At 41.5% G+C, this 18,452-nt stretch overlaps 1 protein-coding gene across 1 annotated transcript in view; it reads left to right on the top strand.

Annotated features, from left to right (window-relative positions):
• Window positions 1–18,452, top strand: part of ush2a (Usher syndrome 2A (autosomal recessive, mild)) — a gene marked incomplete at its 3' end in the record, with an annotated part of 185,649 nt that overhangs the window by 22,128 nt on the left and 145,069 nt on the right. The window contains exons 8-16 of the mRNA XM_079339442.1: window positions 1,996–2,059; window positions 2,626–2,727; window positions 2,822–3,011; window positions 4,445–4,659; window positions 6,643–6,864; window positions 7,969–8,062; window positions 14,832–15,027; window positions 15,342–15,472; window positions 15,604–15,811. Of these exons, the coding sequence (XP_079195568.1) occupies window positions 1,996–2,059; window positions 2,626–2,727; window positions 2,822–3,011; window positions 4,445–4,659; window positions 6,643–6,864; window positions 7,969–8,062; window positions 14,832–15,027; window positions 15,342–15,472; window positions 15,604–15,811 (1,422 nt within the window). The remainder of the gene's footprint in view (window positions 1–1,995; window positions 2,060–2,625; window positions 2,728–2,821; window positions 3,012–4,444; window positions 4,660–6,642; window positions 6,865–7,968; window positions 8,063–14,831; window positions 15,028–15,341; window positions 15,473–15,603; window positions 15,812–18,452) is intronic.

Below are 18,452 nucleotides of genomic sequence, written 5' to 3'. Positions count from 1 at the left end.
AACAATGCATCGTGTAATCCCTAAACATGATATTACCTGCTTTGGCACTCCTCACCTCTGGGTCCGGAGCTGTATTAACAAATGACTGATGCAAACTGATTGACATTGATTGCTAACGTGTAGCAGACACTTTCTATTTGTAAACAAAGTTAATCCTGACGTGAGTCTGCTCAAAAAGAAGACCTGCTCATTATCATTGTCTTTGGTCAACAGAGCAGAAAGTCATGAAGGAAAAAATACATACATGCACCTTAACTTCTCAACAAGGTTAGAATCTTGTTAATGGCAGGGCCGGTGAACAAGAGAGAGGAAACAAAAAACAAGATATAAAAGACGCATAACTCTTAGTTGCTATATTAACTGGTTTTAGTTGTAACAACACAAAAACACAGAAAAGGAAACTAAGAGGGATAGATCTCAGAAACTGAAACACAGAGAGAGGAGACGGAGACCTACACAGAGACGAGAGAATTAAGGCTTATACCTTGCATCATCCCAGTAACAATAGAAAGAGTGCTTTTCAGAGGAAGCCATAATCCCATTTCCACACGCTAAAGAAATCCTGAGCCAAAGCCTAAGGCTGCACAACCACACACTGTTCTAACACACTTATATCCCATAACACTCTCTCACTCTGTGTCTGTTTTACACACAGATACATCCCTCCAACCCCCAACACACACGCTCACATTGTACTCGAGCCAAACATGGCAAAGCCTCTCTCAAATGCAAATATATACACACACACACACACGCACGCACGCACGCACACACACACACACACACACACACACTCAAACCCTCTCTGTCTCTAAAGTAAGGATGTTTCTTTGGATACACACAGTAAAGTGTCCAATACACACACACACACACACACACACACACACACACACACACACACACACACACACACACATACTTTCATAGACAAAGCGAGAGAGAAGCCCAGGCATGGCAGGGGTTCTGTGGATTCTTCGAGACGTTTATCTCTCTTCTAAGAGTTGTTGTCAAACTAGACAGAAGTTTGTTGGACACTACAGGACTCCAGCTCTCTTTGGACCTGCATCAACATCTGTTTTTGGGCTCTGATGTTCCATCACACATTGTCACATACTGTGCGAGGAGATGTGTTTTGGGCACCTGACAGTTTTTCGGTTATGTGTTCGATGGTGTTTCTCCACTATCCATGTGTGTGACCAGAAGTTTGACATCATCCTGTGCTTGATAAGGAGCTTTAAGCACCTTGATGAATGTGGAGTTTCCCGTTGCAGAGTGCGATTTTTGTGGTACAACTTCACCAACGATAAAGGTTCATGAAGCTTGGAGAGGTCAAAAAGCTCCAGCAACGCCTGGAGTTGGAAGATCAGCAACAAACTTATACGTGTTAGCTGATGAGTTTTTGACTTTTGCAGTTGAACACGTCAGCAGATCTCGTCTTGTGTCAAAAATATTCATAAACATTCATGAAGCTTAAAAAGTGATTGGTTGATATGAGCATACAGCAGTATTGATCACTGATGTATTGTGAAAAAATGTAGATACTACAGATGTTTAGTTATAAACTAGAGTTTACAGGTCAGAAAGGACACAGAATAAACAAAGAAGACTCAATGTTAAATATCACAGTTCATTTACAGAACAGTCAGATCATTTTAAAACAGGAAGTGCACAAAGCCTCAGTGAAAGTGAAAGAAGCGTGTGGGTAGTACCTTGTTATCCTTACACAGAGCTTTTTCAGCCCCTGTATCAAACTGAGCTAATGAATTTGTCCTTATAAGCCTTGCTGCTCTCTAATGGAAGCTGTGGCCGATCCTGTTGGGCTTTGTATCATGAAGTTGGCCGTTCTAAGCAGCTGTGGCCAGCCTCACTTAGCCGGAGTCGAGAAACTGATAAGATAATCTGCTAAATACTGTGAAATCCTCTCTCACACTGCCTTCAGTGCAAACCCATTACCACCACCTTTATGTTCTTTTCTCCTCTCTTTCATCTCTCAAGGGTCTCATCAGTTCATTGGACGGATGCAGGACTTTAGATTTTATCCTGCCACTCTGACCAACAGGTGAGCTGGATAGTGTAAGGCAGGAGACATGTTATTCATGTATAAGGCAGGCCTGTTTAAAGTAGACCGATGGAAACTGTGATTGACACGTGATAAAGAGGACAAGAGATAGAGACAGACAGACTGAATAGATGAGAAAGGGTTAGAAATGAGGAGAAATACACCGAGTTACTGTATGGATTGAAGTGACAGGGGAAGAGGGACAGGAAGGAGAGAGAAGGGGAAGACTAATCGTTGCATCTTCAGATCCATACTGCTTCCAGAGGATTTTCCTGAGAATTCAATACGAGGCAATTAGTGTTTTGCTTACCAGTGATGTACTGCACACAGCGAGGACTTTGAGCTTACAAATGACTCTCATCGAGATTAGGATGAGACAAAATGTGAGACTTGAGTTTTTAGTTCAGGCCTTTGATTTTCTATTTTACAATACGTTCAAAACAATGTGCTGAATAATAACCTGTGACTTCAAGCTAAATGATTCTTAACTCAGCTTTCCCTCTGTCCAATGAAATGTGCATTTCTAGAATCAGTTTTGTGTTCTGAAAATGATCGACTGTTTTTAGAGAAATAGTGGAGATGTACACGGGGGTCCTGCCTGAGCTGCATGCCCAGCCTGAGTGTCGCTGTCCTCCCAGTCACCCCAGAGTGCATCCGTTAGTTGAGAGGTAAAGCACATGTTCTTTAGTGTTACTGCTCTCTGCTTCATATTATTGTGTTTTTATTCAACATGAGTTGACGTCAATGTTTCCCTTTTCACAGATACTGCATTCCCAGCGGTGTTGAAGACATCACCAATGATCGAGTCTCAAGACTCAACCTGAATGCCCACCCACTCAGTTATATCAATGATCAGGACATGGGCACCACATGGCTCTCTAAGATCATGTCAACGCAGGAACTAGATGAAGGACTCACTATTACTGTGGACTTGGTTAATGGACAATACCAGGTAACAAACACACAGTGTATGATTCCACAGTAATAATGAAAAATCATAAAAAGAATCATTTCAAGAAAAGGCTGGTTTACTGTGGAGTAGTGGACTGAACGACAACTCGATTAAATTCAACGAGTGACCAGCGGAGATGAGCAGCACGACTTTCAGGCGTTCAGTCTTTACTTCACAACTTTCACTGTAGACTGAAAGATCAACTACTGTGTTGCAGATAGTCGGGGTTTAAACGCTCCAAGGTGAAAACACATTCTACTAAAGGAGCTTCAGAGCTGCACAGAAATGACACTCTGTGGACTTTTCTGAACACAGTGGAAATGGTCAAGCAAAAAGACTGTTTCAACATTTTTTGTCTCGGGGGGACGCCGATGGTTAGACATACATAGATATATAGACATTTAGAGAGATAGAGATCTGATTTCTCCGAGTTGGAGATGTGGGGGCCCAAATTAGCTCACTTTATTAAGATGGTCAATGAATCTATCCATATGTGAATTTGACCCAAACAACAGTATGCAGATGGGATTTTATGAACTTTATCAAACATAAATGTACTTAAAAAGGGATGGATTGGACAGTAAACGTGTCTTTGAGTGTGCAGTTGAAATGTTACCAGACAAACACTACAGAATCAGCTTGCACCTTATTGTGCAGTGGACAGTAGTTTTATCCTCTTTCCAAGCACTGCAATGACAGACGCGGGAGACGGAGAGAGATTGCTGGATTTGGGCGCTGTTGACACTGCGGCTGTCAAAAGACTCGTCCCTCTTCTCTCTGAAGTGTGTGTGTGTGTGTGTGAGTGTAGGCAGGATTTTGGGGGCTGTCCTGACGTCGTAGCTCGACTCAAGTCCTCAGATAAAAGACACTTTGTGAAGTTGTGGGTTTGTGTGTGTTTGTGTATGTGTGGGTTTGCAGGGTGGCTTAACGCGCTTCCTGCTGTGCAACCCAGTGTCCCGTCCCACACTGTAGAGGGGCAGATAACACTTAACACACACACCACACCTACACACAAACATCATGGTTCATGTGTTATGGAAAACCACGTGTGTTTAATGTGTAAATGTGTGTTTATACACCATGTGAGGACAGTGTTTTTAAAATATATCCATTAATTACATATCATGGACAGTTTAATATTTATCATTTAAACAAGAGTGGGACTCCATGGCACCTTTTTTTCAAAAACATCTCGTGTATCAACCCATTGTAATATTTGTCTTTAAAACAGAGGCCAGAAAATAATTTCTAATACAATCCAATATAACGAGATGAAAAAATATCCGCTCTCATTAAGGTCTTGAAGATGATTACGGAGAACAATAACTAAACGCAACCCAAACCTGAACATTTAAACTGTTGACATGGTTTGCATATCATCGATTTGAAAATCTGCTTTAATTCCTGCTAACTTTTACTCCTTTCTCCTCCAGGTATTCTATGTTATAGTTCAGTTTGGCGGCCTCTTGCCCGAGTCTGTACGTATCCAAAGACAGAGGCTTGACTTCACAAAGCTTGAGAGTGGAACCGACACAGAGCAACCCTGGGTGGACTGGCAGTTTATGGCCAGAAATTGCAGTGTCTTTGAAATGAAGAACAATGGTCGTTTACTGAGCCCAGACTCAGTCAACTGTTTGCAGCTACCCAGGTAGGTTGAATTTGTTGAAGAACCGATGAACAGTGATGACCTCCATATGATCGATAAAAGTGTGTCAAAAAGTTTCTATAAGAATTTGGTTTGCACTCTCATAGCTAAGACATTTTAGACTTTAGATAATTTTTTTTTTTACTTAACATCAACACTGCTACAGAAGATATTACTTAGTGAAATTAATCCTGAGATAATTTGGGAGGGTGAAGACACTTTTAATGAGATGACAGGACAATCTGTGCTGTTGTGGACCTGGAGAAAAAAACCTAAAATCGTTTGACCACATCAGGCCAAAGATTGATCTTTCAACTTGAAACCATCCTAAAAATATCTTAATGTGGAAAGACTATACATTCAATGCAGGCTGTTTATCTGTTTGGGGTCTTCTTCCCTTCGAAGCAGGACCACATGTTCCAGTTCTTGACTTTGGGTGGTCATGGCCTCTTGAAGGCAGACGTGATTACACAGAAAAGACTGGAGTTGGTGCATCGACTCACATGCCCAAAATATGATTAAAGAGAAATCAAAGGCAATCAAACACACACTCTGGCACTCTCGTAGTGACTAGGTTTATAAAGTTAAACACCTACGACGCTGCCTTGGCAGGTGACCGCTAACAGGCTCTAAGTTGGCACTGCACAGAGAACTGGACTTGGAAAAAACACACAAGCAATCTTGCGCACTAAATCTTGGCATAGCAGCTTGAATCAAAGCCTGGGTTGGCTGTAGATATAACAGGTATGAATAGATCACAGATGATGTAGTCTCTGCTTATTTTCAACTTGACTGACAAATGATATCACACACAACCTCTCCTGGCACAGTTATACATAACACTCATATTGGCATGAGAGCAATTGAACCTTACATTGGCAACATTATGATACACTCAGTGACATAAGTGGTTGATAATTCTATCAAAAACAGCGCTGCCTTTGATCCTGCAGGATTCATGTGTTTTTTTTTCTCTGAAGATTTATTTAGTCCTGCGAGAGAGAGATGGCCTCCTGAGCCTGCTGAGGTGTCGGGCAAGATGCATTAAACACAGTCAGTCATATCAGGTGTTTTTTTTTTTTTTTTTACCAGACAATGACATAACTGCAGGAGTAGAGTTAGGAAATCTTTTGCATCTTGTCTTTAAACACGGTGTGATGGTTTTGGGTCCGTTGCTCTGTTAAGGCCGTGGAGAGTGGAGGAAAACGACAGGCAAAAACTCACGTCCACACGATGCGGGGGATTCAATGCTCGTCGTTTATTAAAATAAACACTCCAACCTTACCAAGCCCGGTTGTACGGCTACTATCGTTTCATACATGAACAAAATAGTGCCATATTTGACCATCACTGTTATTCTATAAAGTAAAGAAAACAGGAGTGAAACAAAATACGTCCGACCAGCGTAGTGTGCGCATCGTTCCACGAGGAGCAGGCAGCACAGGCACTGCTTGATGACGTCGCCACTAAGCGACACAGTATTAAAGGTACATTCCATAAATCACAACCGTTACAACGGATAAACAGCATTACCCACACTAATCGAAGTCAAGCGCTTGGAAAAAAAATGTAAATTGGAGAGGGTTAAACACTGCCCAGTGTTTTTTTTTAAAATTATTATTAATTACCTAATGAATTGAATTCATTATGAGCTATTTCATTTAAAGACATAACAATAAAAGAAGTTGTGGATACCTTCCAGTTGAATCATGGAGCCATTTTGTGTTAACATAACTGATCTTGTTGACATCTCTTTGTTCGCTTCTGTTTAGCTCTGCATATTAATATTATTTTCTTAATATGCATGCCTTTTTTACAAGATGTTTTGGGCCATTTGCCTTAATTGGTTAGAGGAGCTGAAGAGAGGGAAATGTTGGGAGGAGAGAGTGGGCCGAGGTCGGATTCAAACCCGCAGCCGCTGCTAAGAGGACTAAAGCCTCCGTACATGAGAGATGAGACGTTTGAGTGTTCTTTGCTGTGTTTCAGAGACGTGCCTTACTCTGGAGGTAACATCACATTCAGCCTGCTGACTCCGGAGCCAAACATGAGGCCAGGCTACAATGACTTTTACAACACACCTGACCTGCAGAAGATGGTACATGCCACTAAGGTCAGGATACAGCTGAGAGGACAATACCACACCAACGCATCCCGGGTGAACCAAAGACACAGATACTATGTCATCAATGAGATCACCATTAGTGGCAGGTGAGGAGATACACGTGAAGACGTCTTATGGATAGGTAGTTAAGAGGTATTTTCGAGTCATTCTCTTAAACAGAAACAAATGTATGTGTTGATCCACTTTTCGTGTTTACAGCTATAATTAGTACCTTCAAAGGGAACAACATTATTTTCATATAGTCTGTTTTCTTGTCATGTTGTCCCTGTCACTTGTCAGATTTTTATTGAAGCTTCATAATTGGTCGTGAGAAACACTTGAAGATCGTTTTCGTCCTGTTTTGTAAAAGAAAAAAAAAGTGTGAACAGTTCCACATCTAGATAAAATATTTTGACACAGACTGTTGAGTTTCAGTTGAGCTTTCTGAGACTAATTGTGAACACATCTCTTCATTAGACTGACAGAGTGACTGTTTTTTTATGACTGTGGTAATTATAGGATTATGCAGGAGGCAATCATCTCTAACTCTTTCTCTCCCTCCCTCTCCCTCTAAGCTGTTTTAATTAGTAGCTTGTTACAGTGAAGTAGGAGAAACAGAGACTTAGAGCTGCTGAAATCTCATCTCCGCATTCTTCATCACTAACTGCCTCGTCCTGCCTGTCATACTTCTCCCATCTCTTCCCTCTACATTCTTTATGAAGCATGTAAACAGGCTCGTGAGACTGCACTGAACTTGAGAGTGCGTGTCTTTTCTCTGAGCATTTTTTGTGTCAAGATAAAGTTTCACTTATATGAGATACTACAGGATACATGTGGCAGAAGAAGCCTTTTTCATCAAACTTGGCAGGAAGAATAACGTGTTTATAGCTTGGCCATTATTAGTTAGCAAAATGTAATATTAGTCTAACTATTTTTAATTGACCATAAAAACTTCACACATGTCATTTCTGTACATTAGTTCTTGTTTCTGACACACATGCTCGTAGGTAACAATATGCTAACAAAAAGCTAATGTCGTCAGAGCCAGTTTATATTCTGTAGCTCTGAGAGACAGAAAACCTGGAAAAGGGAATGTTTTTTAACCTTTGCTTGCCTTTTGTCATTCACATTTTAAAAGAAGGGAGACAGTTTGTAAAATGTTGTATTGTTGTCCACCCAGTAAATGTGCCTTTCTCTTTGTCTCTGGACAGATGTGAGTGTCATGGCCATGCAGACCACTGCGACACCAGCGTGACACCTTACCGCTGCGTGTGTCTGCCTGAGAGCCACACAGAGGGAAACAATGTAAGAAAGAAACACCTTATCATAAATCTGATGAACCATTGTAACTTCTCATGTCGTCTATTAGTGAACGTCATCCTGTTTCATTTGGATATGGACTGTTGACATCGTGATTTTCTCCTTCTGTAAGGTTCATGTATGAACAACCTGATCTCGAGGATTTCAGAGACACACACACACACACACACACACACACACACACACGCACACGCACACGCACACGCACACGCACACACACACGCACACACACACACTCTGTACCAGCCCCTATAAAAGGTTCCTATCTTCTTTTAATATTTCCTAGTTTTCGTGTTTCGTGGCGTAATTGGTCAAGCTTTTGGACACATGCTCTGTGTAAACAGTCTAACTGTTTGGTTAACAGAGGCATCAGTGCAGGCTGATAGCAGAACATTGTATTCTGTAAAGTTGCACATAACTGACAGCTGACATAAGTCTGCTGTAAAGACTGTGTTCATTATGACAGCTGAATATGTGATATCTGCCACAGAATGCTCGCACACTTTCAAAGAGATTAGAAGAGTCTTTAAGTTTTTACTTTTCACATTCTGCTTAGTTTGTGGGAGTAAGGGTTTAACTTGGACATGAAAGGGGTGAGTTTGTGGGTGGCGGTAATCTGGTATCAATACCGGCAGCATCATTACATTCTGTCATGACGTGGATATTTGCCATACCGTCATCACTGGTCTAAAAAAAACAGCTCGAACTCCCACACTGGGAAGCTGCAGAGTGCCGGCTTACGATTTGACTTCAGTGTAGTTTGATGTTAACCGTCGCCTCAGGACCAGACCTTTGCTTGCAACAAAGCTAATAGAAGTTGCCAGGTAATAGTAGCCATCAGCCCAACAAGCCTCGAGCCGGTCAGCAGTGAAAAGTTCAGTATGACTGCTCCACCTCACTGAAGCACCGAACAGCCTGCATTATTCACTACTTATGTATCATTCATACACCGACATCTTCGTGTGTGTGTGTGTGTGTGTGTGTGTGTGTGTGTGTGTGTGTGTGTGTGTGTGTGTGTGTGTGTGTGTGTGTGTGTGTGTGTGTGTGTGTGTGTGTGTGTGTGTGTGTGTGTGTGTGTGTGTGTGTGTGTGTGTGTGTGTGTGTGTGTGTGTGTGTGTTTCAGACAGAGGCGACAAAAGGACTTCAGTGGAAAAGTACAGCTGCCAACAAGCAGCTGTTCAATCGGTTGTCTTGTTTGCTCTCAAACACAAATGACAAACACCCTCCTACACACAGCCTTGCATTTAATAGTTTTAGTCTCACATGAACTCCAGACTATGATAAAAGTTTTCATAGAAAGCACTTTTACACACACAAACACACAAACCCATAAAACACACAGGCTCATTTGTACATTGTCAGTTATTTACCATCTTGCAGACTGATGCTGGAAAGACATTTCTGCAGCTTTCTGTTTCTCCTTTATCCACTTTTTTCCTCTCTCTGGGTCCCTATCCCACCTCAACCACTTCTCTTTGTCGATCACCCTCTCTTTCTCTCTCTCTCTCTCACTCACACTCTGTCTTTCCCTCCCGGGTCTCACTCTAAATAATGTCTCAAATCGACTAGAACAATGACATTCCCTCAGCATGCATCTCTAATCAGCTCTCTTTCTCTCTCTGTTTGTCTTTCGCTTCATTTCCCTCCACTTCCCCTCTCTCTTTAGTGCCTCGTTTTCCAAGTATTTAATTTATCTCTGTTTGCTTCTTTTTTTTTTCTCGTGTTTCATCCTTCTACGTCCTCCATACAATATTTCTTACCATCTTGTCTTTTCTTTGTTTCTTTTGTTCTCTCTAATACATGTAATAATTGTTTTGTGTGAAAGACAGGCAATGAAAAACAGCAATGTGGGCATGTTTAGGTGTGTTAGGTTAAACCCATGTCTACCAGGATTTTTCTTCACTCAGTGATATAAGCGTGTAAAGGAGTGTGTGTTAAGGGACCGGCCTTTTTGTGTGATCATCGGTGTGTGCAAGTGTATTTGATGTGCCGTGTGCACTTTTCTCTTCCACCTGTCCATGTCATCTCCCTGAGTGAATATTCAGGACCTTTCTTCTGTCTCTGTAATATTGGAGCATAAAAGGCTGCTGGGAATATTAGCGTTTAATATTGCATGCGTTCTGTTGACTCGGATTGGCCTAGCACCATGACGGATGTTGTACTAATCTGCAGAATTTCCACAGTGACATTAAAGTGACAGAAATGCTCAGACATGTGTCAAGATGATCAACGGGGGCCTCAGAAGACACACTCTTAAACTCTCACTCGCACACTTTAACACACATGCACACAGCCGCACACACACACACTCTCCCACTTTCTCACTCTGTCTTTTGATTCTTTCTTATGTGCACTCTGTGTCGGACCTGATCTCTCATTCTGTCATTCCGTCTCTGTACGCCTCTCTACAGCTGATGGATTCAGTCAAGTCTGAAAGCTATATCATACTTTTGTACACCAGGTTATATACTTTATTTTAGGTTGTATAATTTTTTGACTGTATGGAATTGTATTTTTGCAGGGTTCAAAAAGTGCGACCAAAGAAATCTAGGTGAGGTGCGAAACAATCCACACTACCTTTCTTAAAAGCCAGCTTGTGGGTTTATTATTTCTCACCCAAAAGAGACACTATAGTTTCATCACACTCGTGGGTGATTTGACTCAAACTCCAACTTAGTGTCTATGTGGGAATTATTATTTTTTAAACTGTAATCGAAGTTCAACTTCATTTTTGCATTAAAGCTACAGTTAGATTTGTGTTGACTTTGGCGCCCCCTGTGGACAAGGCAGGAGCTTCTGTCCTGTACGAGTGTAAGTTGTGTTTTCGATAAAAAAAGCAAAAAACATTCTGCTTTTTTAATCTAGTCTAATCATTTATCTATCAAAGGGAATCTTTGCTGTAGAGAAAGAGGTAACTCTTTTGTTTCTCCTCTGACCTGTGGCAGTCAGCTACAAGGATGCAGAATAGCTGTAAAGAATCATTAACCTGGTGGCACAGTGGTTAGTGCTCGTGTCCCCATGTATTGAGGCTATCGTCCTCATGTGGGCGGCCCGGGTTCACGTCCGGCCTGTGGCTCCTTCAGCGCATGTCGATTCCCACTCTCTCTCCGTGATTATCCTACCTCTGTAATATATAAATCCTAAAAAAAGAAAAGAATCATCAACCTGGTTGCTGATGTTGATGATGACACTCTTGGTTAGTGTTCGGTCATTGAACAGTATTTGATTTGATGTGTTTATGTATAGTCTACATTTATTTGTGTCTCTATTCGAATCTTTGTCTGTGATTGCAGCATTGTGCAGGATCTCTGCCGCTAAAGTTTGCCTCAGCAGCAGATTTTCACTTACACTGGGGTTAACCGGGTTAACTTAGGACACACACAATACAGCACAGGTGTGTACACACAAACACGCCATCACATGTGCAAGTGGCACGACCTTTCCAGTTAGAGCGTGAAATTGGTCATGGCATTTAGGATAAGATGAGTTTCCCCGGCAGATAAGAACACATACACACACACACACACACACACACACACACACACACACACACACACACAGATGCTTGTGACAGGCCATCTGAATGTCCACATATCCATTAGAGTAGCCTCCACACTCAGCAGATTCTGTCGAAACATTCAGAGTGAATATAAGATGTTTTCCTTTACTCTGCAAAACAGTTCAGGCAAACACAAACACACGTACATGTTTCGTATGCGTTGAAACAGACCAGAAAAACATTTTGTAAGCTCATTACAAAGTATACTTTTTTTTAAATTTTGTAAATGCTGCTTTATCTACTGATGATGTCTGTCATGATGATCTTGTCCAATAGTTTAAAAAGTCAAGATTCAGTCTATGAAGTAAGTTCTGACAGACTTACTTTTTCTTCAGAAGGATGGACTTATTTTTACAATATTTTCTGAGCAACATTATATTGTTCACAGAGCTTCCATTTAGCAGAAAGATGAAAGCAAAAACAATAAATATAATGTACATATAATCCATCCTATATGCTGTGCTCTATTGCTGCTGGAACAGTGCGTGGATGATGGAGCACCATCAAAACCTTTTGTATGAAGAAGAGAATGAACGTGTGCAGTTTCCTTTTAACTCCCAAACACCGGTCCCTCGACTAATTAGCAGGCTGGGAGAGAGGGAAGGTAACGCAATGTTGAATGAAAAGAAAAGAGATGGAAGAGAAAAAAAAAAAACTCTCTCCCTTTCATTTGGTATGGTAATATTTCCCGCTCACATATGAGAACAAGCAGTTGGGGGACGGCAGAGATGGAGGGGGGGTTTGGGGCGGAGAAGCGAGAAAGGGGAGAGGTAGGAAGCCAGGGGAGATGTACAGAGTGATTTGTTTTTCAGAAAGCCAGGAGATAGAAAAGGAAGGAAGGGTTGGGAAGATGGAGGAGGAAGTAACCACGTCTCACTCTTTAACTCGTCCCATGTGGATGAGTTGAATAGTGTGATGTAGTGAGAGCTGTTCAAAGTGCAGAAATAGAGGTACCTTTTGATATGTGAAACGTTTCGGGGCACAGAGCAGCAGCCTGGTAAAGCAGTGTGGACAAACACAGAGAGGCGGTTTGTTAATCCAGGTGTGACATCAGGTACAACTGAAGCCAAGTTGCATGACTGACAGCTGAGCAGGAGACACACAGAATGAACAGGAACATGCAAACATGCTGCAATCCAGTGGAATTACATGTCCCAAGACACACTCCTGCTCGTGTGTTTAGGTCCTTTGCATGCGTTTCTTTTTTCCTCATTTGTTTCTATGTTGGTGTGTGTCTGTGTCTGTGTTATGTCTCATGAGAATCCCATGCTGCTTCATTAGATCCTTTTAATAATCACCCAACTCTCTGGACGCTGTACACACACACACACACACACACACACACACACACACACACACACACACACACACACACACTTTAGATCTTGATTGTTGTTTGGAGAGCAGGTGTATTTTTCTTCTTGAATCTTGAGTTTTTAAATTAGCAGACAGTCCACTTCTCCCAACCGTTTCCCCAAACGTCCACCTTTTAGTTTGTCCACCAAGAAGAGCGGAAAATACAGAAAAAGAGTAATAAACACAGTAGCAAAAATACAAACCGATACAGAGTTTTAATATCTAAAGTGCAATGATATCTAATATGCAAAAATATCTAAATAAACAAAACTGTCGCAATAAATGAAACAAACATTACAGAAGAGTGTGATTTGCTGTAGGTGTAATGCAGTGATCAATTACTGAACAGAGACACCTGTAAAGATACTTAGTGGAGTTTTGAAGTCGTCAGACTTTGGTACTGAGCAATATAGGAAACGTCTAAATTCTGATTACAGTTCATTTAATGCAGTGTTTGTTAGCGACTTGTCTTTGGCCTCGTGCTGGTTAAAGCAACACATGGGGCAGTTTGCCTGACAACAAATGAATCAACAATCTTTTTCTTCCCCTTCCTTCTTTTGCTGGCTTCTTTTTATGGCTAATATCTCTTGCTAATAAACATACAGATCGTTTTATATGTGATTATTATTTCATGTCCCTTCAGTTTTACATTCTTTATTTTAAAATGCTTTAAAATGTCTTTTTAGATTTCCTATTTTCATCGGTTTCCTGCATGTTTTCTCTCTTCCCCTTTTCTCTCATATACAAAACAGGAGCTGTATCCACCCCCCCACCCCCACCCCCACCCCCCATCTGCCTCTGCCTCCCCACCCGTCTTTGTGTGTCATACATAATGGGTCCAGTGCAGGCGTGCATGTGTCACACATGGGAGGAACTCCTGTGTTTTTTAATACATTTTTAATCCTGCCATTTGATGCCCCCCTTGTCCACCATAATTTGTACTGACTGCTGAACAAAATCAAAGGGCCTTGTACTTGCTGCTTCTTCTGCTCTCTGCTACAAAAAAATGCATTTTTTATATCACTTTTTCCCCCCTTCCTCCCCCCGACACACACCTTGCTATGTTTATTTTGACATGAAAGTGGCCCTGTGTGAGAGCTCAGACAGTTGCGAGTCACTCCTCATTAGCAGTCAGATTCGCCTATTGTGTGTGTGTGTGTGTGTGTGTGTGTGCGCGCGCGTGTGTGTGTGTCTTTGCATGTGTGTATATGTATGTATCTGCCTCTTATTATATAGTAGAGAATACCTCTGTGTTTCCTATTCAGTCATGTGTATTATTCTCCTCTCTCTTTAGATTAAGACTTACACGGACCACTGATTTTTGTCTCTTTATATTTCCTCCACACTCTGATTCTGTGTCTCTTTTTCTCTGTCATTCATTGTCTTTGTTCCATAAAAGCAAAGGTTTCATTGTCATGGGACAGGTTTGACATGCACGCTTGCACAATTATTTCCAGTAAATGAGCAGTTTCTGATATTTCTTTTATACGTCACTTCTCAACATTAATTGCTGTGAATATCTCAAGTCAATTTATTTAAACAATGCTATTTTTTCAACCGGCAAAGCTTTTTTTGTTGTAGTACATGTACATGTTGTATTATCACTAAAGGTCATATGTTGGCATTCGAATTTGACAGAGACACATAGATCTTGTTTTCATCTTCTGTTGTATTTAGGTTATTTAGCAAAATGCTCACGTGTTGTGTTGAGAAGCTTCGAAGTCAATAAGTAGATTTTGATGATAATTGTTATTGTATCACATCAGCATGTTAGTTAACAGTACATTTATACAAAATGTACACATGTATTTATATACTTTGTGCATCTATTTTGCACAGTGCCAACACTGTGCTCCCCTCTACAATGACAAACCGTTCAGGTCAGGTGACCAGCTCCAGCCAATGAACTGCAGAGCCTGCCAGTGTCATGGCCATTCCCTGTCCTGCCATTATGATGTGAGAGATGATGATCAACCAGATGAGCACTATCGAGGAGGAGGAGGCGTCTGTGACGACTGCATGCACAACACCACGGGTACAAGTTATCAGTTATAACTTACTTAATAAACACTAAACCTCTCGATCAGTGATAACAAATAAGCACTTTGAAAGAGTTAGAAAACAGATGTCCTTAGCCTTTAGGGGATTCTCCTCTCATTTTGTAGTTGTGAGCTGTTCATGCGTTGCTATTTTGTCACTGTAATGCCTGAGTCATTTCTTCAACTGCAGTAAAGCCACTTTCCCACAAATAAAGATTTAAACCAGGATGTTTAAAGAGATGATCTCAAAGATGATCTCAAAGGAAGTCTATTTCTTTGACTCTTCAGCTTCTGTCTCTGTCACTCTCAGGAAAGAACTGCGAGCTGTGTATAAAAGGCTTTTTCAGGCTGGAGGATTCTGATCCCACTTCAGTTGATGTGTGTCGGCCTTGCCACTGTTACACCACTGGAACAGTGAACGGCAGCATGGAGTGTGAGCAGGTATACATCAAAGAAAAAACAAATTCCCTTCTTTCTTGAATTTAGATAATGTCCACATTTTCAAATCATTTAGAAATGTTGATTTGTCTTCCTTCTCCTCTCCCTTTCTTCCTCTGTGACTTTATCTGCAGGTCAGTGGTCAGTGTCAGTGTAAACCTGCAGTCACAGGCCGGCGGTGTGCAGACTGTTTGCCTGGTTGGTATGGTCTTCAGGCCTCAAATCCAAATGGCTGTGAGCGCTGTAACTGCAGTGACATTGGCATCTTCAGTAATTCAGCAGGAGGAGATCCCAGATGTGACCAGGACACGGGACAGTGTCAGTGTAAACCGCATGTCACAGGTAAACAGAAAACTGTTGTGAACCTACTTTAGGTGTGATCTCTTTTCTTTGTGGGGTTTTTATTTTGACAATACATTTGGTGTTTTTTGTTTGTACAGACTAGTTTTACTTTCTAGTTTTCAGAGACTATCAGGTCTGTTGGGGAAGAAACTACGGTGGTTGGTAGGGGTCAAACGCTCGGCAACTGATGAAACGATAAACATTTAGAAAAATGTACAGCGTAATTACATTCAAAAGCAAATGCAAAGACACAAACGTGCTGCAAAAAAACAAATGTGTTACAAAACAAACAAATGCGCTGCAAAGACAGAAACTAAATTTGAATAAATAAAAAAAACACACATTCAGAAAACGAGCAAATACAGAAACGTGCTGCAAGTTCAGCCAAAACAGAAGTGTTTCAGGCCTGTAGGGGCGCTCTGTGGATGTGTATTTACTGGAGAGACAGCTAGGTACACGAAGTTTAGTTTAGATGTGGAAGTCATAGCGTTGAATGACACAGAATAAGATCAATAAACACGGAGAGTGATGCGACCGGGCTGGGATTTTGACATCAGTCAGTTTAACATCATCAATCAATGACCCTTGACCCACGGAGAGCCCACCGTCTGGGGCCTGACAAGTTCAAAGTCCTGGTGGACTGAAGTCCCAAAGCCTACTCAAGCCGGGCAACCTTAGCCACCTTAACAAAGCCACCGGTAAACCAGACTTAATTTCTGCAAGTTGTTAGTTTTAAGTTGTGTTTGTACACAATAGACAGTGGGGGCATAACCCCCGAGAAACCGGGGTGTTGATCGGTGTGCTTTGGTAATAAATCCACTTCCCCGTCCTCCTGCATCTGTAAAGACCTCAGTGGAGATTCAGTAAGCGCAGCCCTGGTATGCCTGGATCCAAGCCCGGGGCATCGCTCCGGTGCTCCCCGGAGTCAAACGCTGTGTGCACCTTTTTAAACTACAATAAAACTACAAACTCGTAAACCAAGCAAAACTGTTGAAAACAAGCCTACTCTCTCCTTCGTATATAAAAAAAAATGATAAAATGAACAGCGGATTCCAGTTTTTCCGTTGATTCTCCAAACATAAAGAACAATGAGAGCCTAAAGACAGATGTGTTTACACACATTTAATTTTGTTTTGGGAGTTTGCATTTGCTTTTGAATGTGCAGCGTTTCTGAATATGATGCATGTTTTTCTAAATGTTTGTCGTTTCATCTGTTTCCGAGAGTTTGACCCCTACCGACCACCGTAAAAAACAGACACAATCTTTTGTTTGGGAGTCAAACACAGATGGGGGTTCATGACACCACTGCACTACCCACTGCAGGCCCAACATCCTCACCCTGCATTTTATTTATTGTAATATAATGAAAGAAAAAAGGAATTTAACAGCAACATCAAGAATGTCTTCAGACTTATATATTTGAGTCCAGCAGCACACACCTTGGCACCAAAAGTTCCTACAATGGGGGCCAATAATAGCTACTCTTATAAATCTCTACTTTATTTGGTAGCATGTGCTGTTCATGAAACAGTTACTCTGTTTAATTATCCAGTTATTGCGTCTTATTTAATACCCAGGCACAGCTGCTCATTTGGGTGCACACACACAAAAAAAGTGCATAAACTAAGTACACACACACAAAAAACGGTGAAGTGTACAAACACAAACATAACACACACGCATATCCCAAAGTGTTTTTCCAGCCAAAATAAATTTTCTGCGAGCGGTGCTTCCAGCCGTTGTGCTTCTCTTTGTGATAAATGGTTTCACTCTCTCCCCTGTGTGTCTTTGAAGAGCAGGCTCGTATGAAATGCAAAACCGGCCAACGCTCCCCAACACAACGCATCATAGTTATCGCTAAGCCTCCCTATCAAGGGCCCACGGATGTGCGTGTGGATACGGGCGTGTGCATTTGAACTTATGAATGTGTGTTAAATGTTAATGTATATGTAAGAGAGAGAGTGTTATTGCTGCTGTTGTCTTTATCTGACTGTATTGTATGATTGAAACAGTTTCTGTGCATATGAGCAGAAACATTGTAGCATATGTCTTTATGGGCGTGTGTGTGCGTATGCGTGTGTGTGTGTTTATGTGTGCTTCCAAACAAGGACTAAGCTTGTATTTAATTCTTCTAATTCATTGCCAAGTTGATTAAAACAAACTGCTGCAGCCTTGTATTTCTCACACTTCTCCTTACAAGACCCACTTTCTTTCTTTTTTTTTTTTTTCCGTCCTTGTTTGTTCGGTTGCTCCCACAGGTATTTTTCAGAAATGAGATTTGATTATGGCAATTTATTACCGCCAAGCTGATACTTTGAGTGGAGCAATGGCAGGCACGCTTCAGAGGGATGGAATTGAAATGTGTGCACACAGACGCAGATACACACATGCAGCCTCGTGCACGCTCATAACAAGGTGCCAGGGTGCAGTGTGTACATAATAGTGTTTGAAATGGTGATGCATGAGCCAGTTAACCAGCTGGCTACTGATAAAAGGGCCGGGCCATGTCCGAGAAAGCACACACACACACACATACACACACAAAACAGACACTTATATGCATGCGTGCACACAAGCAGGCCCCATCACAGAACTATCTTTCCTTCTAACGCTCTTTAGACTCATTCTCAAACCTTTCTTA

The sequence above is a fragment of the Symphodus melops genome (genome assembly GCF_947650265.1).
Source record: "Symphodus melops genome assembly, chromosome: 3".
In the NCBI taxonomy this organism is placed as follows: domain Eukaryota; kingdom Metazoa; phylum Chordata; class Actinopteri; order Labriformes; family Labridae; genus Symphodus; species Symphodus melops.
This window is presented reverse-complemented; position numbering and strand designations above follow the sequence as displayed.